Below are 24,613 nucleotides of genomic sequence, written 5' to 3' on the forward strand. Positions count from 1 at the left end.
GGCCAAGGAACCTGACCTTCAACCTCCGCAGGCAGATGGGCCCCTCTCTGCACAGCCACAGCAATGATGCTCCCTGACAGGAGGTAGAGGGCGATGCTCAAGAGATTCAGCCACCAAACCACCTGCATGGAAATGAGATCAGGAAGGTGAGAGGAAAGCCGCAGCTCTCCACAGGCCCGGCCTGAGGGTCCGAGCCGGGCACATGTGGGCACTCACCGGGTTGCCGAGCAGATACACTCGGAAGTCTGTATCGTTGATCCCTGAGAAGCGCAGGCCCTGTGGAGCAGAGGACACACTGCTGATCCAGGGCCCAGTTCATCCCAGCTGCGTGCGTTCCAGGGGGAGAAAGATTGGTCACCGTTCACAGACGGGAGCCTGTAGAGAAGGCTCAGAGGGTGCACATTCTACACGAACTCTCTGGGAAGGCTGGGTTAGAATCAGGGCAGAAAACAGAGCCCCATCTCTGGCCACCCTATGCCAGGCAAGACCTCACCCTGTCAACCCAGCACATCTCCCTTGCCCAGTCTCAAAGGTCTCTTTCTCAGGTCCTTTTCCCAGGAGAAGCTCTAGCCTTGGGCCCTACCTGATAGTTGATAGGCCAGTGCCAGGGTTTGGATGTGAATTCATTGTCGTTGGGTTTGAGGCCATTGTTACCCTACAAGAAAGTGGCAAAGAAAAGCTAGTCAAGGCAGATGGAGAGGGCTGACAGAAATGTGAGGCACTGGTATCTCTGATACATGGCCAAGTGTCAAGAGAAAACCCCTCCCCCACCTTCGCTTGCAGGGAAGAACAAAGCGCTCATTCTCAGTCACTGACCACCTGCTTCCAGCCACCTTACTTCTCCCAATGAGAGAGCCTCCAGTTCCCACCAAAGACAGTCCAGTCAGACCCTCTCTGCTGGAGAAAAAAAAGGAACGAAGGATCTGTTTCCTTCAGGCCAAAGATAAGTGTCCAGAGGGTGAAGGTGGGGCATAAAAAATCAGGACTGACTTATTTGTTCCCTCGTAAGGTCAACTTCAAACACAAACCCAGAAATGCCAATGAGTTCCTAGACTTTAAAAATTTTACTTTAGTGTTTCTCAACTTTTTTCATTTTATCTCCTCCCAAACTTTTCAGATTTTTCTTCCCTAAACACGCCCCCCTGCCATTTTAATACCATAGCTACACTGTAAATACATTTATATCCTGTATGAATACCTGTGCTTTATACATTAAAAAATTAAGGTCTGGCTCTCCAAGAACACATTTTACCCACTGAAAATGCTGTCACTCTGGTGAGAATGCACATAGCCTGAAGGACCCAGCCCCAGCTCCTTTAATCCAGTAGCCAAAAATATTCAACAACCTGTCTCCACATGGCAAAATCAGGCCTTGGCTGAAACAGGAAGGAAAAGAATCGGGATCCTGGATACTGGCCATCAGGATGGGCACTAGCCTCATTTCCAGGACACACTGAGCAGGCATGCCCAGAAGAGGAGCACGGTGCTATGAGTCAGGTCGGGGGTTCTCTTCCTCAATCCTACTGACATTTTGGGCTGAAGGCTTTGGTGTGGGGCTGTACTGTGCAGTGCAAGATGTTTAACAACCTTGGCCTCTGCTCACTAGATGCCAGAGGCCCCCCTACCCCTCATTTACGCCAGCCAGAAATGTCTCCAGACATTGCCAAATATCCTCTGGGAGGAAAAATCACCTTCTGTTGAAAACCACTGGTCTAGCCCAAGAAAGATTCAGGAGGTGTGGCTCAGTGAACTGCCACCCAGTGCCTTACTAAGTCCTCGAGGCCTCCCCATGGTGGCTGGGTTGCTTCTCCAGGGTCAAAAGTGCCATGGGGGATGTCGGACCCAGGAGCCAGCTGCACAAACCCTCAACCACTATGGCTATCTGAAGGGCCTCAGAATGAAGAATGAATCGTTCTGGATCCCAGAGCATCTGCAGAGGGAAATCAATTCCTTCAAACGAGTATAGTTCAGTCCCAAACTTGGGGACTCCAGCCAGGTATAACAAGTCAAAGACATCCTATTCACTCCATTATACTCTGAGAAATCCAGCCCCTTTACTAAACCAAGATATAAAAGGAAGGAAAAATCTGTAACCATTATAGGTATGTGCATTTGTACATTATTCACTATGCTTAAAAACTAGAGTGGGCCTGTTCCAACTAAACTCACAGGTAAGGCAGCCTTTTCCACCCAGGCCTTAGACTCTCCACTCAGCTGGCAAAAAAACCCTCTCTCCTGTGGTTTCTATGGTCTGAACTATTTCAGTCTCTCCGCACCCTGACTACATTGGCTGAGTAAGAAAGGTGCCCTATATCCTTTTTCTTCTTTGACTCTACCTCTTAGATAATGAAAGAAGAAATGAGACTATTTAGACTTAGTCTTAAAATTCTATCCAGACCCATAATGATATTTTGACTGACAGGCACATATTCAAAAGAGCTGTATCATCAGGCCACCGTGACAGCTACAAGCAGAGTCAGAGGAGAAGTGACCCAGAGATTGCTTAATGGCAATTCATCACCTCTCGATGTGCAGAAATGACAAAATTTGAAGTTTTAAAATTTAATCTGGTGACTTAAGTCAACTATATTTACTGATACTGCTTACATAATCACTTCCAGAAAAGTCCACTTGACAATGGCTCATCAGGGGAAAAATAACAACTGCTACACCTCTCTGTAACCCTGTGGGTAGAGTGGTAATCACATCTCTGGCTTGAGATACAGTGATCCTTAAACATCAATCCTACAGAACACCGGTTTCCCCCAAACCAGAGTAAAGGGGTCTCCCCCTACACATCAAAGCTGCAGCAGGATTTCTCTAACTCACAGGGAAAAATTTAAGCTAGTGGGTAGAATTTGTCAATTTAAAGATTTCTACTCTCGGACCTGAACAAACACTTTTCCCAAGAAGACATACAAACAGTCAACAGATATCTGAAAAGATGCTCAACTTCACTAGCTATTAGGGAAACACAAACCAAAACCACAATGAGATACTACCTCATACCTGTTAGAATGGCTGTCATCAATAAGACAAGAAATAACAACTGCTAGAGAATATGTGAGGAAAAGGAACCACAGGTGAGAATGTAAACTGGTGCAGCCACTACGGAGAACAGCATGGAGGTTCCTCAAAACATTAAAAATTACAAATAGAATTACCATATGACCCAGCAATCTCTCTTCTGGGTATCTCCCCGCAAAATTGGAAAACAGTTAACTGTAAAGATATATGCGTCCCTATGTTCATTGCAGCATTATTCACGGTGGCCAAGACATGGAAACAACCAAAGTGTCCTTCAATAGATGACAGGATAAAGAAGATGTAGTATATATATATACAACAGAATATTATTCAGCCATAAGAAAAGATGAATACTGCCCTTTGTGACAGCATAGATGGATCTTGAGATTATCATGCTAAGCAAAATAAGTCAGACAGAAAAAGGTGAGAACCATATAATTTCATTCATATGTAGGATATAAAACTGAAAGTAATAAATAAGACAAATCGTCAAACAAAAACTCACAGACAACAGTTCAGTGGTTATCAGAGGGAAAGGAGGTGGGGGGAGATAGAAAAGAGCAAAGGGGGTCAAACATATGGTGACGGAAGGAGATTGACTCTGGGTGGTGAACGCACAATGCAGTATACAGATGATGTATTATGCAACTGTACACTTGAAACCTACATAATTTTATCAACTAATGTCACCCCAATAAATTTAATAAAAATAGAGAGTTCCTCTCTCAGTTATTCTTAAACCTTTGATGCTTCAACTGCTATCAGCTACTAATGATACAGAGTACAAATACTAAGTCTTAGAAAACCTTAAAAAAAATCAACCATGCCCCCTAAATGGTGTGTTTCTGTCTGAGAACATGAGTGGGCTTGTGGTTGAGATTTTATGCTACATGTAAATCACACACTCAAACTAGCTATTCATTCAAGTTGATCCTAATTTCATACAATGGATGAACTATCAGTGTCTCATCTTCAACCAAGAACACTCTGATTTTTCAGGGGCTCTGCCACCTGAACTGATTTGAGAATCACTGAAGCCGAGGAGTGCAGTAGTAACTAGCACTGACTTTGAAATTCTGCTAGCCTGGCTTTGAAGCCTGGATCCACCTCTTATATTTAACTGTGTGACCCTAGGCAAGTTCCTTAATCTCACTGTGTCTCAATTCCCTCATCTGTAAACTGGGAACAATAATCTCCATAGGACTAAAGTAAGTATTAAATAAGTTAATATATTACAGTGCTTAGAGTACAGCCTAGCACATAAGAAATACATAAGTGTTCACTACCATCGCCATTATCACCATCATCATTACCATGATCATTCTGTGATAAGGGAAATGCCTTTAAAGATCAATTAAACCAGTAAGTGAAGACACTTCCAAAGTCCTCCATAAGGGGCAGTAGATCTATACCACGGCTACTGATCTGTGATCTGAATTTGTGGATGGTCCAGAGCTCTTAGAGAAACCACCAAATGGGAGGGAGCCATAGTACCCGGATCATCACCATGTGGGACTCCAGCAAGATCTCAGGAAAACTGGGCTGCAGCACATCCAGGCTGATGTTTGGCACTAGAAAAAGAAATGACAGGAGAAAACTTTGATCATACATTCTCTCTCCTTGCTGTTCATGTTATCCACACCACTGCCAGAGTCTGAGGGTAGCTTTCCTGACAAGCTGACCACCAAGTAGATGAAAGTGTTGAGGAGATGGAAGAAAGCTTGGCCCAATTCTTGATTATTCATTCAGCATGTATTAATCTCTCATCAGGCATTCTGAGAAATACAAAGGCAACAGAAGACAAGGCCTGTCCGTGGTGCTCCCCTAGCTCTCAGCACCATCACCCTTCGTTTCGATACTGGCTCACATGCTGCTCTCCCCTGCTAGGCAGAAGGTCTGTGAGAACAGGGACCAAGTCTATCTCATTCAGCAATATATCGCCAGGGCCCCACATTATTCTCATCATACTCAATAAAGAGTTATTAATTATTGGTTGGTTAAATTAGGTGTAAAAAGAATGAAATGGGAAGCACGGAGAAGAGAGGAGAAATCAAGCAGAAGCATGAAGAGAGTAATTTAGGAGGACAGATGATGAATCCAAAGACTCACTGAGTTGAAGATGACACTGAAGTGGAAATGTCAAACTGGAGCCTGGGAGTATAGCTGTGGGGCCCAGATCAAGGGCTGTGGCTGTCACTTTATGTAAAAGCGTTGACTGGTTGTAGGGAGGGGTGGAACTCCACACAGGGACACAGGGGAAAGTACCAGCCTGCTCCAAGCCTTGAGGGTGAGGAGGTACTCGTGGTGCAGGAGACAGAAGAGTCCAGAAGGAGACAAGACAGATAGGCCTGCATTACAGGTGGCAAGGGGGAGAAGAGTCCAATCCAGCAAGAGGCAAGGAACATGCGAAGAGGTTTATTTTTCTAAGATAAGAATTACTTATGTTTCCCTTCAGAGCCAGCCCAGGAAGTGACCTCACTCACATTTAGGATTGATATGGTCCTCCACATTCCAGATGGAGTTCAGGGTTTCCTTAAGGTATGGAGTGCAAGTAACTTCCACCTGCTCCCAGCCCCTGAGAAAAGTAGTTACAGATGTCGCTCAGAAGACCTGAAACTCACTGGAGGGCAGCACTGTCGACTGCTCTTGAATTCATGGAACCCCTCTCTTTTCGACTCAGTGGAAGTGCTTTTTGCACCCTCACACTTCCATATTTCACAACTACCCTAGCATACAGTATTCCCATTTTAGAAAGACATATAGATCCAGAAAGTTGTCACAAGCCAGATGTCAAACATTCAGCTATCACAACACATAAAACACCAAAAGAACTCTGGAGTTCTGTGCTCTATACAGACGTGATGCCTTTTCTCCCCCCACCACTAAAAATAAGCCAACAAGAGGTAAACATTGAAAATTGGGAAATGGAAGCTTCTGGTATAGTCTTTGTAGTGTGAAAGAGAAAAAAAAAACCCAAAGACTCACCACTTGGGCAGAATCTTTCCCGAGGAGCCCAGGACACAACCTGTGACCAGATGAATGAAGCGAATTCGACTTCTCAGCACTTTGATCCGGTTTCCAAATTTTCTGTTAACAACCTCAATCCGCCAGAAATCATTTGAATCCCCTGTCCCATTCTGCCACATAAATCAAGAAAAAAAAAATACAAAGAAAGTAAGATGACTAGAGAAGACATGTCAGAAAAAGGAGAGAGCCACCCTTTTAGATGCCATCATGTTACAAAGGCCAGAGACTAAATCAGCTTCAATGACGGAGGCAGGAAAGGGAACAAGAGGGCCATGGAACTATCCGAGGGGATGGGTTCTGCCCCAGCACTCACTATTACAAACAAAAAAACATAGTGTAACTCCTGGAATCTGAAGTCCAATCCTTCACTTCACAGGACTAGAGTTTAAATTCTATCTAAATAGACGTTTTTGCCCTCAAACCAAACTCAAGACATCACCCTGAGACAACAGAAATAGATTTGGGTCATTTGCATCCATTTCCTTGGCCATCTGGACACCTACTCATCTAAGCCAGAAAGGTCTGGCCTGGATAGTATACTTTGGAAATTTGGAAATTAAGACCATTGTGTCTAATTCTCTTGGAGAGGCCCCAAGAAACGGATGAAGTTCAGAGTCTTGGCTCTAGCATCAGTTCGATGAGCAAATAAAGAGTTGGGAGGTCCATCTTAAGGAATCTTGAATATTTACTGGCAAGGAATGTAGATGATAGTCATAAGTCTAACTGTCTACTAGTTGTTTTGTCTTCAAATTATTCCCCAAGCGATAAGTATTCATTCAGCTTCCTCTATTACTCGTATCACTTCAAGGTAGTAAAAATCCAAAAGCAATGTGGTTAACATCCCTCTGCAGAAGAAGAAAGTAATCCTTAAGAATAAGGCCAAAGAGAATTTGGGATCTAGAAGAGATAAACTTATATATTCATCTGGAGTCATACTGTGGGTCTGCGGCTCCTATGTCCAATGTGATTTTAAAAGGAACCAAACAGTATTCAAATTTGACATTTATTAAGTGTCAGAACATAAAAATTGCATGGTTATTATGGGAGGAGAGAGAAAGACAGCGACAGATTTCATAGGCTGCTTTTCCCACAGCAAGCCTAGCCAAAAAGTTCCCAAATGCTAAGAGCATCCCTGGGCAGTCTCCAATCCTTAGGAACATCCCAGAATTCTGAGGAGGATGTGTTACGCCACATGGCCTTGAGCCAGGCCCCACGATTTTTTACATCCTGCTCACATTCCAGTAGCTCACTTACTATGCCATAGCCAGTGACCTGATAGTGCTTCCGGGTCAGGGGGGCCTCATGATAGTGACTGTGCAAGTTCCGAGAAGTCCTAGAAGTTAAAAGAAAGAAGTGCCATTATTTTGAAGAAAAGAGATAGCAATGTTTCTCCTTTTACAAAGGATACTCAGAGTCATCTGTTAGAATAAGAAAAATTAGAATCTGATTATTAAATCCAACATATCAGGAACTTCTTGCCTATTTACTAATAATATCCAGAGAATTGCCCAAACCAGGAGGGACAAATGGCAGGAGTACTGGACTACATGCCCCAAAACAGGCTAACTTTAGGTAGGGAGCAGGCGGTAATGACTTTAACACATCTGGTGGTTCTGAAGCACTTAGTGTACAGGTGTGGGGAGGAGAGAATTTAAGTCTGTAATGTACACATGCCTAAAATAGGTAAACCTCCTCTCTCCCATTTGCTCTATTCCTATCATCAGTTTTATAAAGTGAGGATCTCTGGGGAAAGTGAGGGTTTAATTTGGCTTTTATTTACATTGTGCTTTTTATACTAGTTCTTATTTTTATCCATAATAAAAAATAAATGCTTTATAAAAACTTTGGAAATTTTCAAAATTAAAACTTAATAATCAATAAAGTTTAATTTATTAATAAAATTTAAATTATTTAATGATAAAATTAAAAAGTTAAGTAACCATAATCCTACTAACCAGAAAATCCACTGCTCAGCTCAAAGTTTTTCTGTTTAAAATCTGATTTTAAAAAAAAAAATCTGTATCTAATAATTCTAGTATACGAAACTTTTGATGGCTGCTTCTGTCTTTGTTCCTATTGATTCTTGCACGTGGTGTCCTATTTCCTTGTGTGTTCAGTTATTTTTTTACTATGTACTATTCACTGTCACTGAAAAACTGTCTATTAGAATAGATGACAATGTCTTTCCCAAAAGAAGACCTACATTTGCTTTTAGCCAGGCAGCTAGGAGACATTACTAGTCTAGGATCATGTTCATTTAAATTTATGGTTGGAAGATTTTGAGACCATCCAGTGAAATAAATTTGGGCTGCAAATCCGTATGAGGATCAACTAGTAGTTCTGACTTCTCAGGAACCAGAGATAGTGCCCCGCCACCTGATGCCTGAACTCTCCCAAGCACACTCTACTTGTACCTAAGCAACTTTTCCCGGGCATACATGGATAGGGCAGATTTACCCTTACCCTAAGCCTTTTGCGGCTCCAAATTTGGGGGAAGGATCACTTAATAAATTTACCACTTTGAGTTAGCCTAGAGCTTTGACTTTAAAACTCCCTCTCTCAAGAGGCATTCAAAACCAAAGATCAAAACTCAAGATTGTGGGATCAAGGCAGAAGTGGCTGCAGTGTCTCCTTATTTCTCTAGATTACCTCTTTCACTTAGATTTTGCCCTGGTAACTCCTTACTATCTTGTCAGCTCTACAATGCTTTTAAGAAGATGTTTTTATATTATTCCAGTTTTATATTTATATTCCAGTTTCTGTATTATTAGTCATTTGCAGTGAGAACATTGGCTAAATAAACTAGCTTGCCATATTTTTGAAAACAGACTCCTACATCTTTCTAAAGGCAGCCATTTAAGAAGCAGCTTTGGGCAACTCAAATTTTTTCTTTTTTCCTCTAGGAAAAGGGAAGCTGAAAGGTACATTAAAGTTCATAGCTCCCCAAAGCCAAAATAGGCAGGCAAAGGCTGGCCTGCTTATTTCATCAACCTTCCTAAAATGGTTCTATGCCCATCCTAGCACAGCAGCCTTGTTCCATTTACTAGAGACTCATCCAAATCTGACTTGTTTATTTCCAGCTTAAAAAGAACTCCCTACTTTGGGTGCCCATACCACTCATTTATCCCAAACAGCAAATTTACTTACTCTTTATGTTCTAGTCGAATGATGTCTCCATGTCTTACAAACTCCACTGGGAATGAAGGGTCTAGGGGATCTGCCAAGAGGAAACACGTATTGATATCTGAAATCATTCACTCATTAGGCAAGTACTGATTGAGTGCCTACTGGTAAAGAGTTATAGTACAATGTGGTATGTGCCAGAGGTACCAACAGAGTGCTGTGAGACCAGAGAGAAAAGGCCCCTGTCACAGAGGACTAACTAAGTCCTAAAACTAACGCTTGAAGTCTTTTAAAAAAGGGAGAGAATTTTTTCAGATGAACAAGTTGAGAAAAGGCATAGAGGCAGGAAATAACAACACTCATCTGATGAATGGCAAAATGGTTTCATATTGTTAAGGTGGGTGAGTAGGAAGGAGAGTGGGAACAGATGACTGTGTGAAAAGTGGGGCAAAACTATGGATGCCAAGCTAAGAAATGTAGCCTTAATCTGACAGGCACTGGAAGATTTTTAAGCTGAGAAGCCACATAGTAATAAGAGCTTTCTTTTAGTAGTAAAAACAGTTCCATAAATTAATCCCATGCAAATTACCATTTGCCCAGCTCTCCTCAAAATCAAATGTTAAACCCTGCAAATTTTGCCACTGATAATCCTGTCTCTGGCAATACACTTGCTAAGTGTAAGGCAAAGAAAATGATGAAATGATGCAAGAAAGGGACTACAGTTGACTGTTGAGTAACATGGGTTTGAACTGCGCAGATCCGTTCATATGTGGATTTTTTTCAATAAATACTGGAAATGTATTTTCTCTTCTTTATGGTTTTCTTAATAACATTTTCTTTTCTCTAGCTTACTTTATTCTAAGAATTCAGTATATAATATATATATAATATACAAAATATGTATTAATTGACGTTATCAGTAAGGCTTCTGGTCAACAGTAGGCTATTATTAATAGTTAAGTTTTTGAGGAGTCAAAAGTTTTACGTGGATTTTCAACTAGGCAAGGGGTCAGCACCCTTAACTCCCACGTTGTTCAAGAGTCAACTGTACTTCTGTGTCATCTAGAAGTCAAGACCAATCAGGATCTAGAAATGTGACGACAATGGAAAAGGAATCAGCATAAATCACAGCAACACAGAAAGATCCTTGCAAATTTCCATCCCAAACAGTGAGATACTAACAATCAAGGTCAGGAAGACAAATCTGTGAGCACAAATCACTAGCTATCAAGAAAATTAGAGAACTCAACCACAGAGATGCCCATTCCTACGTGGGCTTTTAAGGTCTTTTTAAAAGATTAATCAGCAAGATGACAAAAAAGTCAATGGGGAGGGAAGTTTTATTTCATATAAATTTGGCAGGGAGGGCATACATAGCCATCAAGGACTCAAAGACCATAGTCCACACAGTTCCCACTTCCCATAGTGCTTACAGCTATCTACCTTCACACACATCCTTAGTTGCTTGGGTGAAATGCAACTATTTTAACCTAGAAGCACAACAGAATAACAGACCAGGGATGTTTAAAGATTTGGCCCGTGCCCCCATGACTTTTGAAGTAAAGCTGGTCTTCCCTCATAACACTTTCCTGTGATAAACCACCTCAGTTTGGCCTGTTGAATCAAAACACAACCAATACCAGTATTAAAAAGGTATAGAAACAGACCCTGCTCAAGACTACCGTAATTTACGTTACTGAGGAGTAAGATGCAAAGACAGTGGTTGTGTATGCCACATTTCTAGACTAGAAACCACAGCAAGAAGAAAAAGTAGAGAAAATAAGAAAGAAGGTGAATTCAGATGAGCATCTGCCACTTCCCCGTAAAGGCTCAGAAGCAGCTGACTTGAGACAGGCTGAGCCAGGTGGTATTTGCTGAGGAGTCACAGAGAATACCTGTGGCATAGGACAATCTGCAGGGGCTCAGAAGGTGAGTGGGAGATGCCCTCTGTTCCCTTTGCAGTTGCAGCAGAAGGCACAGCCTGCAGGTAGCTAGCTGTCTGACCGAAAAAAATAAGATCCAGATATAGCCCATGTCATAAAGTATTAAGAGCCCAAGAGGTGTGCTTCAGAGCAACTTTGCCCAGGCCAGGCAGAGGCAGATCGGCAGGCATTGAGTGAGGCACCAGACATCAACCACAGGACTGGCAGGCCCTCAAATCTCCAACTAACTAGCCCAGTCCAGGGATGACCAGTGGGCAGCAGCACTCTATTATATCAAGACAATTAGAGCTGTACTATGTGCTGGGGTCTGCGATGCTTGGTGTGCTCTAAATTAGAAATGAGAGCAGACACCATGTACCTCAGCTGGGGCTATTCACCAGCCTCTGGTGGCATGTCCTGGTAACCTCTTCTGGATTAATTCTGAGTCTTGGCCCTGCTCTCTGGCTTCAAAATGACAGGTCTAAGAGCGAGATCTTATCTGTCTTGCTCACTGCCAATCCCATAGGCTAACAACAGCACTTGGAACATAGTAGGTACACAATAAATAATTGTCAAATGGGTAATTGAGACAGTAAAGACATTGTCAAAGAATGTTCAAGAAAGCCCATCTCAGTATCATTCTTTTGGAGGCATGAGAAATGTTAAGAGGAGCTCAGAGAGAGTAACAGCATAAGAAATATTGGTTTCCAATCACATTACCTGAGTTTGTGTTATGTTTCTTGATAATCCACAGGTTGTTATAGTCCTTGTGCAAATAAGTGGTGACCTGGTGTTGGTGGGGAGTCAGGGGTAAGAACACCATCACTATCAGTACAGCCGGCCACAGGACAATCAACAGCAAGCCAACATTGCTTAACCTCTTTTAGAAACCCCAACCACCAAACTGAGGGGCCAAGTTTCCCAGCAGGACTCAGAAGTAGCATGGGTAAGTGAGATTCTGTTCTTCCTTCTGCATTTAGAGGACTTTTCCCACAAAAGTCTATGTTGTTCCTTCTGCATTTAGAGGACTTTTCCCACCAAGAGGTACTATTGCTTTTCCCCAATTTAAAGATGAAGATACTGAAACACAGAAAGGTTAAGGAACTTTTGTTCAAAGTCATACTTTAGTGGAAGCAGGATTCAAACCCAAATAACTTAGTCTGGTTCCCAGATCTGTGTTTATAACCACTAAACTTTACTCCTCATCCATCCTGTGCCAGGTACTGTGCTAGACACTAGAGCCTCCCAAAAGCTAAAAATTAAGGAGCAAAGAGACAGAAAGAAGGATGCACTCATAATTCAGTGTAAAAAGGGTTACTACACCATCTTGTAAAAGGTGTCAAGAAAGCCTGTCATTCCAGAGGCACTTAATCCAGTACCAAGCAGAGGTGGGCCTATGGTGGTCAGAGGGGAACACCTAAGCTGAAGCCTAAAGAAGCAAGGGTTAGCCGGAGGAAAGAGGGAAGGGTGCGGGAAGAGGAAGAACGTTTCAAGCAGGGGAAACTGCTCAAGCAAAGGATGGGAGGCGAGAAAGAGAATGGCAAGTTCAGACCCAGCAAACAGTTTAGTATTGCTGCAATACAAGCGCACAAAAGGCTCGCTGACCTGCTGCTGGCGGGCGCCAATGCCCTCAGGGTAGAGGTGCCTGTGGGAGTGGAGATAGCCAATGGCCATCCGCAGGTTCTTCACGGTGATCACAGAGCCGTAGGCCAGGTCTGGAAGGAAAGCAGGCAGTGGAGGGTGTGAGCGGGCACAGCGCGAGAGGCTGCCCATGACTGGGAGGGGCCTCCCAAGCCACAGGGTTCACCAAACCTGCTTACAAACTCCACTGGGCCCGGGACTGCCTAAAGCAGGCAGGATGCACAGCTGCCTTCTCACTCATACTGGTCAGCTCAAGAGAGAGCTCAGTACAGGGTCTAACTTGTACCCCACCGCCCAGTTCCCTTCCTCCTAAGGCTTTCAGAAGAAGCTTAGTATTAATGATGTTATTATTAAAACCATTTGTAACAGCAAAAGATTAGAACAAACTTGTCCTTCAGCCAAGGTCTGGACATACATTCAATGGAATGAAGAAGCATTTTATGTCTTCACCTGGAATGTGCTCCAAGTTATAATGTTATGAAAGATGGTTAAGATGGACTTTCCACGATTATTCCTTTGTGTGTCTCGAATCTAATCTCATATAATGTAACTGTTCAAAGGTATTTTGGTGGGGTTTTTTTACTCTGAATTAAAAAAAAAAAAAAGGTCTCACTGCACCAGGATGGCTTACTCCTGTCTTCCTCTGTTCATTCAGTTGGTCAACAGACTGTACCAATTACACAGTAGATCCAAAGTGAAGGAGGCTGGCTGTAGCCCTAGTGAGCCTAGTTTGGAAAAAACAGCTTCATACACTGATGAGCACAAGACAACGGGCAAGTACTCCAGCAACATGGTGGGAGCCCAGAGCAAGGTAGGATGAACTCTCACCCAAAAGTAAGAGGATGGCTTGATGGAAGAGATCACAGCTCAGCTAGATAGCTTTCCATTGGATATCTCCCTCCTCTAATTCCACCCTCTCCATTGTCATCCTTTACTTTGCCACCAGAGTCACCTCCCTACAGCACAGCCTTCCTGGCCTCCTCCTTGCCCAAACACCTCCACTGGGTCTCCACTGCTTGTTTAATGAAATCAAACACCTCATCCAGACGTTTCGAACCCTCATAATCTAGGCCTAACCTATCTTTTCAACCTTATCTTCCATCACTTTTCTGCCTATAACCTGTGCCTTTTGCTGTCCTTGGCCTTGATCATTCTGTCTTTTCTGCCTGATATGTCCTCTCCTCCCTCTCCATCTGTTGAAATCTACCCATTCTTCCAGGGCCTGACTGCAAGGCAACTCACTCTATGTACCTCTGATCCCCTCCAACCCCCAGAAGTGATCTCTCACACCCTTTGTTCCCCATAGTTCTGTGTTCCTTTTTATATACTTAACACATACAGTCATATCATGTAGAGATCCTCTACACTAGACTCTTTACTCTAGAGGGCATCCATCTACAGCCTCCAATGTGGCTAACACTTGCTCAACTACTATCTGTGAATAAGTAAATAGATGTGAGTCGTAGAATACCATGGGGGAAACTGACCAGTTGTCCTGGAAGGCCTTGTTCTTTCACCAGATTCTCTCTGGTTGGCCTTTCCACAGAGCTGGCTTGGGTGCCTCCACAGCCCCAATGGAGAAGTTACTCTTTAGGGTCACAGAGGCTGCATTCAAGATGTCTACCTCTGTACTTCCTGTGTCCCAACTCACTCTCTTGAATATTCATACTAGAAATAACTGGATCTTTCTCCCACTTTGCCATCTATAGGCTAAATTAACTCAGGCTATCATATTCATCTTTTCAATTCAATTCCCAGGAAACTCTTTTGCCCTTCTATCTTCGTAAAGACCAGGAAGGAGACACTCACGTTCAGGGATGGAAGCATTGTGGAGGTTGTTTCCTGCAAGCCGGGCCTGGAAGGCAGAACTGAAGAAGCCATCGCCAGGACCACTGTGAGAAAGGCGGAACAGAAGAGGGCCAAGTAATAGAATGAAATCGTCATTTCCCAGGAGCCCAAGAAAGAGCCCTTCTCGGTTATTTTAAAAGAAGTGTAATATCACGAGATACACATGGGTGATCTCAGAGTGGCAGTGTGATATCACAAGATACACATGGGTGATGGGAGTATAAGAAACTGGAGTTCAAATCCCAACTCAGCCACTTACTAGTTCCGTGACCTTCGGAAGATACCTAACAGTGTTTAGCCTCAGTTTCTCATTTATAAATTGGGGATTAAAAAAAAAATCAAAAGAACTCAAAAGTGATTATGATTAAATGAGATAATATGTACAAAACACTGAACATAGTTCCTAACACTTAGTAGCTACTCATTAAATGGGAGCTGCTGTTGGTGTTACTGTTATTATTGTCCTCACTCCAACTGCACACTCTTATGGTGGCCCATCCCTGCTTAAGCACAAGGGACTTTGCTTAAGGATAAGGGTCAGTTTGGCTACTAGGAAATTTTCCTCTTCCTTCCGGCTAGGGTGCTGGCCTTTCTGAGCCCTTTGGATATCCAAAAGACAGAACGTAGGAAACAAACAGGAAAAATCTCTTGGGTCCCCCTCCTATCATCCCACCTACAGACTGAGGAAATCACACCACCCAACCATGGTCTTAGAGGAAAGAGGAAGACCAGAGCAAGGGGCTGAGAAGGCTCTGCTGTACCTTTTATTCAGCACCATGAAGTGAACAGCGTAAGTGGCCGTGTAGAGAGCAAGCGGCAGCACTATGAGGCACAGGATGCGAGCAGTCAGGTGTTTTCCCATAGTCACCTGCAAACAGAACCAGTGTGGGGTGCTGGGCATAGGGGGCTTTGTTATTCCTGATGCCTTATATGTGCATTATATATAAGTTTTTATGTATAAGTCATAATCATCAAAAAATTGAAAAACTAGTGGCCGAAAAGAAGTATATGTGGAAACCCTAAGTCTTTCCATAACACTCCATCACCGAAACAATGAGGGAACTAAACATGGGCCAGCCCTCTGCTGGCTGTCCAGGCCCTCACCCAGGACCCCAGACTGTCAATGCACTGACAAGGCGCTGTCTATACTATCAGCATCACCACTCATCAGTCCCCTCTACATCCCAGTCAGAGTCTTTACACTTTCCCCATGCTTCCTGTACTGTGCCAGGCCCACCCATCACATGGTTAACTGCTCTTTATTTTAACTTCAGGCTTCCACTTCCTCTCAGAAGCCATCCTAGATCATCTGAGACTGTGTTCATGCCCTCATCTGTGCTTTCACAGCACTTACTGGCTGGACTGTAATTGCCTGCTTGTTTACTTCTCTCTCTCCATTGTCTCCAGGGGGCTTTATTCATCTTCATATTCTGTGTCTGACATTTAGTGGACAGTCTATATGTTCTGAATAAATAAATGTACTTGTTGGGACTTGCTACAGAAGTAATGGAGAAGCATTACAGTAATATAAGGTCTGCAGCCAGCCTCCCCTAAGTTTGAACCCAAGATCTGCCTCTTACTACCTGTGTGAACATTACTACCTCTCTAGGTCTCGATTTCCTCTTGTATAAAGAGAGAGTTATAACTATCTACAGCATAGGACTATTATGAAAAGAAAATGAGATAATGAAGGTAAAGCATTTTGCATAATGCCTGGCACAGAATCAGCCCTTAATAACTAATACTGTAATAAACCCTAAAGGCTCTTCCTACTCTCCAAATCTGGAGAGCCTGGGTCAGGAAAAGAAAACCGTGAGTTCGGAAAGTCACCACATCCATTTTACCTAAGGTCCAAGGCAGTCAGTATCTGCTATATATTTGGCATGAGCACAGCTAGACAGAATTCCCTGGCTGGATAGTTTGTAGAGTATTTAAACAATATTACAGAAACAAATGCCAAAAGAGTTCTAAGGATGTGAGTCCATCCTCTCCCTTTATAGCTCTCCAGCCTCTCAGTCCTGGCCCACTCCCTGCTGTCGTGCTGCCTACAGCGGACAGCTGGATCCAGCCCACCGGGTGCCCAGAATACAGCCCCTCGGCCACCTACAGCAGAGGTGGAGAAAGGCCGCTGGCTGTGCTGAGCAATGCTGGGGAGCAAAGTCATTTCTACAAGCACTTGGGTTCTCACCAATGAAAGACTGAGGTCTCCAAACAGGTGCCAAAGGTCTGAAATGGTGTTCCACCCCACTTGCAGGATGATAAAGAGGCCAACAAACTTGACCCCTAAAGCACCAGCCAGATTAATGCCAGTCAGGCTGAGCCAGAACCACCAGGGGGCAGAGAAGGGCCTGAAAACCAACAAACACAGAGTTCAGTTTGGCAGCTGGAACCGAACTCAAAAGCAAGAGCAACAGCAGGACAGGGCAAAGGTTCTCTGACGCTGAAAGGCTGTGCTGTGCCCTCTATTTGAGGGCTCCTAACAGCAGAGGACCATGGTGGCTCCAAGGAGGATGTGATCTGTGAAACCCCTGAAACTGCAGGAAGCACAGTATGAGAATGAGTAGGATCTTTTTTGGGTAGCAGGGCCATAGCTTTCCTGGCTAAGTACAAAAGTAAAGCAAACAAGAGGTTTATTCTTCAGCAGTGATCAATCACGTGGAAGTCAAAGGAAAATTGAGAGAAGCCTGCTGGATTCAGACAGCCTTCTCTTTTGTGTCACTCTTGGACTTTGGAAAAGCCAGCATTTATTGAGTGCTTACTGTGTGTCAGGCACTGTTCCAAGTATTCTAAACATATTAACTCTTTAACTTTCACTACAATCCCATGAGGTAGATCCTATTATTATCCTCTTTTAATACATGAGGTAATCAAAGTACAGAGAAGTTAAGTAATATAGCTAGCAAGTGGTGAGGCATGATTCCAACCCTGGCAGTTGGGTCCAAGGTTCGCTACCCTTATAGAACTTAGTAAACCGTGCTGCAATTTTCTGATTATCTGGCTGCCTCCCCTGCCAGAGTGAATGCTCCTTAACAGCCAAGACCTATGTACCTCTGTATCTCCAGCTCCTAGCACAGTACCTGGCACATAGCATGCATTCAAGAAATAGCAGGTGGAAGTGGATGTGGTAGAAGATGATAACCCAAAGCCAGAGAGAACTGGCAGTCACTGGATCAGGCTTTATCAGCATAACACAAGTTAATGAGCTTTGCCATGCCATGGTGAAACCAAGTTACTTCTGAAAAGCCTAGGCGGAATCAGCTCTTTTGGTTTAAATAGAAAGAATAACCTATTCTCTCATAGGTAGAGAATGATCTGGAAAAGACTGTCCTAGGGGAACCGGGCTCTCCAGAATAGCTTTTGAACTGACCACGGCCTGCAGGGATTCTCTTGACTGCTATGGACATTCAAACCAACCTTTATGTACATTATTCCCGTCGTTAGGTCAGGACTGGGTAGAACTACTGGGTAGAACTACTGGGTAGAACTACTGGGTAGAACTACTGAGACAAATAGTTCCCAAATGGTATCTATGCTGGTACCCTCCCCTCTAGGATAAGGACTGTGAAAGATAAAAGTGGTCCTAGGATCTCCTAACCAGCATCAGTGTCAAGACGTAACTTATAAGATGGTGAGTGGGGGAAAGCATTAGGACCCCCTCCGTAATATCCACAAACCCCTGATTAAATGCATTCCCACTGTAAAAATGATAATACTCTTGAAAAAGACATTTTCTTGGTCTTATGTAAAGCAAAAGTATCTATAGAAAACTTTTTAAAATCTATTTTTATGATCTAAATGGGCCATCTAAGTTAATTAAAAAAAATGTCGGCTTGCCTTAAACTCAGCTTCAAGGCAAGCCCTCTAGGTATCCACCATTATCCCTGACCATTATAAAAATTCTGAAGCTGCTACAGCTTCTAACCCCCTCCCCTGCCCGCCAAAGATGGTGTTTCTGACCTGTCAGCACAAGAGTTGTACTTGACCATGCTCAGCATGGCAGCCATGATGAAGAACATCAAGATGGGGTCAAGGAGGATATACTGGGACAGAGTGAGGCATCCTGTGTCTGAAAAACATGAACTCAGTGGTCAAAAAGTAGAATCATAGATGGGCCCCCCTGAGAACCAAATACCCCAGCAATAAGAAACAGTCCCCCTGGCGCTTAATTTGCACATAAGCATTTGTGCATTCAAGACTAGCTGGGCCACGGAGTCATCACTGAGTCATCAGGGAGGTAGAAGGCCACAGCTTTGGGGTACACCAAAGCCCAACGGTATGAAACAGTATCTCACACTGTTTCCAGCCCCTCACCCAAGAAAGGAGCGTGTCATTCATTCAAATAGAGCAGTCCTGAGACAAGGGCTCTTGCTCATTTCTGCCATCAGAAAGGGAGTTCTGCCACCCTGCTATGCAGCCACAGATGACCTACACCTAGGACAGAGTCTTACCATTTTATATGAAGTCTCTGTTGGGAGTTGATTCTGCTTGCAGGTACCAAAGTGGCTTTTTTAAAGAAAATTTTATTACGTCATGCCTCTGCTTAAACCCTCCAATGTCTTCCCAACTCACTCAGACTAAAAAACTCCTCATGATGCTGCCAAAGCCAACATGGTCTCCCTACCTATCCAACCTCCTCTCTCAACATCCTCTGCCTCACTCCTTCTACTCTGGCCACACTGGCCTTCTTGCTGTTCCTTGAATCCAAGTACTGCCTTGTACCAAGACCACTGCACATGATGTTCCCTCTACCAGAAAGAATACTCTTCCCTTAGATCTCTGCATGACATAATCCTTTGTTTCACTCAGGTGTCTGCTCAAGGCCACCTCCTCAGGGAGCACTTCAATGACCACCCTACCTAAAACAGAATGACGCCCCATAACTCTATTCTTTATTTACTCTATTTTCTACATTGTACTTATAGCTTAGGATATTACATTACAGACTTATTAATTTACTGGCTTATTGTCTGCCCCACTAGTGAGTAAGCTCTAAGAAAACAATGTCTCTCATCAGCATATCCTGAGGCCAAGAAAAGTACCTATCGCAGAGTAGATGCTTTAAAAAATAGTTGCTGAATAAAAAATGAATAAATGACTGAATAAATAACTAAAATGGAAATTTAAAAGACTAGGAAAAAGCCTCTAGTCTTTTACAGAAAGGCCCTATGATCTTGCAACATACCTATCAAAACAAAGCCAGAATCATCCATAAAGTACCCACCTAAATTGTTCTGGATTAAGCTCTATGAAGTCATGAATTCGCTTTCAGAACAAGGCTGGCAATAGGATCAATTTCTACAGATCAACTCTCATTTATCCATGTAAGGATTAGCCACAGAAAATATTTAAGTTTTCCTTTTGCTATCCCCCTGCTACCCAGCTACTTCTGAGACATCTGCCCTTGTATTCAGTTAAAATTAATTTAAGAAGAGTAAACTAATCCTGATAATAACCTAAGAAAAGAAGAATTAAAATTGTAAGCTTCCTTCAAACACGTACGCACAAATTTACCTTATTATCCAATCCAAACTCAAATGGGGATAACTTGGAGATAATCTATTCCTTGGGATTACCCATGGCAACTCTCCCCTCTAATAAAGGTTTGCTACATAAGGTATTTATATATGTATTACATATATAATGTGAATAAAATGAGATTTGTGATACATTTACCCAATCCTAAAGTTACTTGAGAACTGGGCCTATAGACAGGACCTTTGAATGTGCTGACTTCCAGCTACACTCACAGTGTGGCAGTCAATTTCCCAATAAACATGGCATAACACAACTTACCAAAGGTGAGGAGGGCAGCGGTGAGCAGCGCTGCCGGGAGGGACTTGGATAGCTCCAGCACAATGAGGTAGGCAAAGGGGATCAGCAAGGAACCAAGGGACGCACAGAACTATGGGAGAAAAAGAGAAACAGTCAAATAATCAGCTAAGCTAAGCCTCAGGAACCTACTTGACTTGGTACCAACAAATATTTAAGATGGAGAGCCCTAATAAAGGCATGAGTTGGTGACCTAAAATTACCTGGAATATGTATAAATGAGAAAGGGGGTAATATAACAGTGAAGCATCGAATCAAGAAACATTTGTGTTCCCACTGAGCACCAACTTTTGCACTGATAAAAAATCAGCAAAGTTCAGCCAGGAAGGTGTGAGCAGGACAGCACACTGGTTTCAAGTGGGGGATGCTGGGGTTGGACTGCCCCCATCACTGCTGTGACCCTGAGAAAGTCACATCTCTGTATCTCAGCCTCCCCATCCATGTAATGTGAATAAGAGTTCCTACCTTACAGGGTTTATTCTGAAGATTAAATGACCTAAAGTTTATTAACACACAGGAAGTACTTGATAAACAGCCTCTATTACAAAACTGTGGGAACAAGTTATGAAAGACCTCTCCGAAGGTGTTTTAATATTCCAGAGAATTCTAATGTTATTTCTATTATTTTTCCCTTGGCCCTTTTCTTCAATCATGCCAGGAATCTCTCTTTAATCTACAGGTTGTATTTTGACTTTGGAAAAGAGATTGCTTAACACTTCAGTATCTGGAGGGTTTTGTTTTGTTTTAACCACCAGCCTTCTTTCTACCTCCCTACCCTGTCCATCAAAAGTAAATAGATATAGTCTATGGCCATTTCACCCTGAACATGCCTGATCTTGTCTGATCTCAGAAGCTAAGCAGGGTCGGGCCTGGCTAGTACTTCGATGGGAGACCACCTAGCAAGACCAGGTGCTATAGGCGTTAAAAAAAAAAAAAAAAAGTAAATAGATAAGCCCAAGGGAATAGAAATTCTCACATTTGGGTTGTCACTTTTTGTCAACAGAAAGCAATGTGCCCTAGTGTGAAAGAAAATGAGGCTGTTATATTTGGCTTTCTCAATTTCCACAGCAAGTTCACAGTGAGTCAGTCATGCTATGTGGTGTTCAAAAGTCATTAGGAAGACACAGAATCACTTAAGAATACAAATCTGAGGGTATGGGACACTCCTTGTTTAATATGGTATATGACCATGCAAAGCATCCAATGATTAGCCCCAAATAAGCACTTAGCATTAATCTAAAGTGCTTTGATCTCTTCAAAGAGAGGAGTTTGAAAGTGTAACCTGCTCTGAGAGCTTCACATTGGAGGTCAGTTTATTCAGGTTTTATTGAGCCACAGGTATAGGGTCGCCAGAGTTGGGTGTTTAGGCCCTGCTATATACTCCATCAAGGCTGATGCTGAGACTCAGGGCACACAGGGACTGGTTGAACACATGGCCTCCCTTCAAAGCCTAGAAAATTCCTTGTGTGTGCCTAAAACCTTCATGGGAAAGAAGCAGGAACCTGGTGACACAGGTGTGGGGTATTGAACCATAGGAAAAGGCCCTCAGAGGTAGACAATACTCCAGCAGTTGTGGTTGGAGAGAGGAAGAACACGTAGCTTGACAATGTGCTGAGGCCAGTGTTGGGGCTACAGGAGACTCCTAGCTGCCTAGGTCCCAGGCTGCTCTGCAACCTGCAATCTGATGCCTCGCGTGGGCAGGATAACAGGTGAAAGGATGGGCTTGCTCTAACCTATGCAATCTCCTTATTATCTGTGACCTCCCCTTCTCTTCTTACCCATCTCAGTTCTGAATCTCTACTATAGGGTGTGGGTCTAATCATCTCCCCCCTCAAGTCCATTTATCTGTGTAGACCTGCCACCACACCAGGGCTTCCACTGTAATGTTTCAGACTGAGTGTGGCCCCAGGATTCAATGAGGCTATATCAGGTCAGGAAGCCTTACTCTTCTCATTCCCATGTAGTTGTGTTGCTCGTATTTGTCCCCAGGCCTCTGGAACATAAAGGTACCATCATATCCACTCAGGTAGCCGGCAAGACCTATCAGCATCTGAGGAGAGAAACAGAATAAAGAAAAAGATGAGAGACCTTTGAGAAAGATTCCTCTATCCCCTGAACTTCCATCCAGCTGCATCCAGGCTTTGGCTTCCCTTGACAACTAACTGTCCATAGGAGTTGCCAATGAGACATTCTCTCCTGCAGCTGTTGCAGTGCAAAGAATCTCTTCTCTACAGAGCGCATTGCTTGAAACAAATCACCTCTTGTGTTTAATGCCAAGTTCTTGGGAACAGTGCAGATTGAACACTGAGAAAGAAAAAAATACCACAATTTGAAGGGCAGAGTCAGTGATGGGCTCTCTTATTCAGCTTTCTTTCATTTGCTATGAAATAAAACAGGACAGCTTATGGAGGAGGCCATGGGCAGGGGCTGATTCCTGAGCAATTGGCCAACTGAAAGGAAAATGAGGTTCCAAGTCCGAATGAGAAGGGAGAAAAGTAGCCAAGTTGCTACACATCAAGAATAGAGAGAAGGAAAAAAAAATGGAAAAGACAGTTGCGTATCCCCTGAGGGGAAGAGAAACGTCCCAGAGGAAAAAATGCCAAAAGGCTAGAGACTGGTTTCTTCTTTTTCCAGTATTCCAAAGGGAAGCAACCTTGACACATCCCAAAACAGAACAAATCAACTATAAACTAAGACAAAGAGTCAAAACATTCGAGGGGATGAGCCTCTCCATTTCTATCTTTCCTTGGCTATGAACAGTGTAAAATTCTCTTTTCCACATAAGCAATTAGAAGCAGCAAACATAAAAACTGTCAGCAAATACCAAGCATCTGTAACAGCCCCAGGCTGCCCAGCCTGACCATGTTCCCGTTATAATGGCTGTGTGGCGCAGCAGAATACACTGGCTGTGTTGAGGGAAAGCCCTTCCCAGCAACACTACTAGTGGGGACTTGGATGTGGACCACTAAACAGCTCGCTTTTTTTCTCTAAGTAGCTCTAAACAGTCACTCTCTATAGTTCCATGTATAGAAGCCAAAGTTCAGCAATAAATGATTATAAAGCCCTGTTTTGTTTTGTTTTTTTTTAAAAAAAACAAAAAAAAAGGAGGAATTCCTGGGTCCAGAAGTTAATTTAATTAATTTAATATAAGGTAATATAAGGTATTAGAAAGATAGAGCCATCCAAATACCCAGATGAACTAAAACTGACAGGTAACAATCAAAATGGATGCACATTTCTACCTGGGATCTCAGAGGACAAACCTGTCTGGTGCTGGTCTAAATTCCTAGACTGCTTGGCTGGTCTGGTAGAGTGAAGAAATGGACAGATGGTATGGATCTCAACGCCCTACATGCTAGCTCTCTGATAGTGGACAATAATTACTATCCTGATAGTGGACAATAATTACAGACAACAAAACTTTCCTTGCAGGGAGTTGTGAGGATAAGAGGTGATGTTGTAGGTAAAATACCTGACACTATGCCAAGAACTTAAAAGGAACTCAAAATTCCATTCCCTCTCAGTTCTCTTAAGGTTAAAAGTAGCCCTGAGCTAATTTCCTACCTAAATAACTCATTCAAACCAGTAAGATAAAGAACCTACTAGAAAAATGGGCAAATTCATAGAAAACAAAATACAAATGGCTAATAAACATATTTTAAAAATGTTCAACGTAACTCATAAAGACATGCAAATTAAAATACTGATATACCATTTTTCACTCTCAAATTGGCAAAGTTTTAAGAGTATAATCATACCAGTGCTGGCAATGGTATAGAGGAAGCAAACACCCTCATGCACTGTTGGTGAGACTATTATTACAAGATTTTTTCAGGAAAACTTAGGAATATCTAACATAAATTTAAATACCCATTTGACTCTTTAGCTTGCCTGGTGAGAATCTTTTAGATATACCTATATGACTATGGAAAGATAAATATATAAGGATGTTCATGCAATACCTTTTGTTACAGCTAAAAACTAGAAATAACATAAATGTCCACCAACTGAAAAGGGATAAAATAATTTATGGCACATCTGTATAATGAAATAATATACAGCCATTAAAAAGAATGAAGTACATTTTTATACGCAATTGTGGAAAGAAGTTAAGATACACCATGTTTAAAATACAAATTGCTGAACGATTTTAGTCTGATCCCATTTGTATAATGTGTTATTTATGTGTATATATA

The 24,613-nt window shown here is 42.8% G+C and overlaps 1 protein-coding gene and 1 pseudogene across 2 annotated transcripts in view; one reads left to right on the top strand and one right to left on the bottom strand.

Annotated features, from left to right (window-relative positions):
• POMT2 (protein O-mannosyltransferase 2) overlaps positions 1-24,613 on the bottom strand; it is a 37,944-nt gene that overhangs the window by 2,604 nt on the left and 10,727 nt on the right. For both annotated transcript variants that reach the window (XM_015599670.2, XM_006925480.3), the window contains exons 3-18: positions 22,363-22,467; positions 20,382-20,490; positions 18,546-18,654; positions 16,777-16,936; positions 15,350-15,456; positions 14,550-14,632; positions 12,705-12,814; positions 11,820-11,886; positions 9,202-9,271; positions 7,309-7,387; positions 6,013-6,164; positions 5,511-5,602; positions 4,522-4,598; positions 584-655; positions 217-276; positions 17-122 (exon numbers count right to left, since the gene is read on the bottom strand). In XM_015599670.2, coding sequence (XP_015455156.1) covers positions 17-122; positions 217-276; positions 584-655; positions 4,522-4,598; positions 5,511-5,602; positions 6,013-6,164; positions 7,309-7,387; positions 9,202-9,271; positions 11,820-11,886; positions 12,705-12,814; positions 14,550-14,632; positions 15,350-15,456; positions 16,777-16,936; positions 18,546-18,654; positions 20,382-20,490; positions 22,363-22,467 — 1,558 coding nt within the window. The remainder of the gene's footprint in view (positions 1-16; positions 123-216; positions 277-583; positions 656-4,521; positions 4,599-5,510; positions 5,603-6,012; positions 6,165-7,308; positions 7,388-9,201; positions 9,272-11,819; positions 11,887-12,704; positions 12,815-14,549; positions 14,633-15,349; positions 15,457-16,776; positions 16,937-18,545; positions 18,655-20,381; positions 20,491-22,362; positions 22,468-24,613) is intronic.
• On the top strand, positions 21,220-21,338 carry LOC112473733 (annotated as a pseudogene).

This window comes from Pteropus alecto, unplaced genomic scaffold (assembly GCF_000325575.1).
Source record: "Pteropus alecto unplaced genomic scaffold, ASM32557v1 scaffold8, whole genome shotgun sequence".
NCBI classification, from domain to species: Eukaryota; Metazoa; Chordata; class Mammalia; order Chiroptera; family Pteropodidae; genus Pteropus; species Pteropus alecto.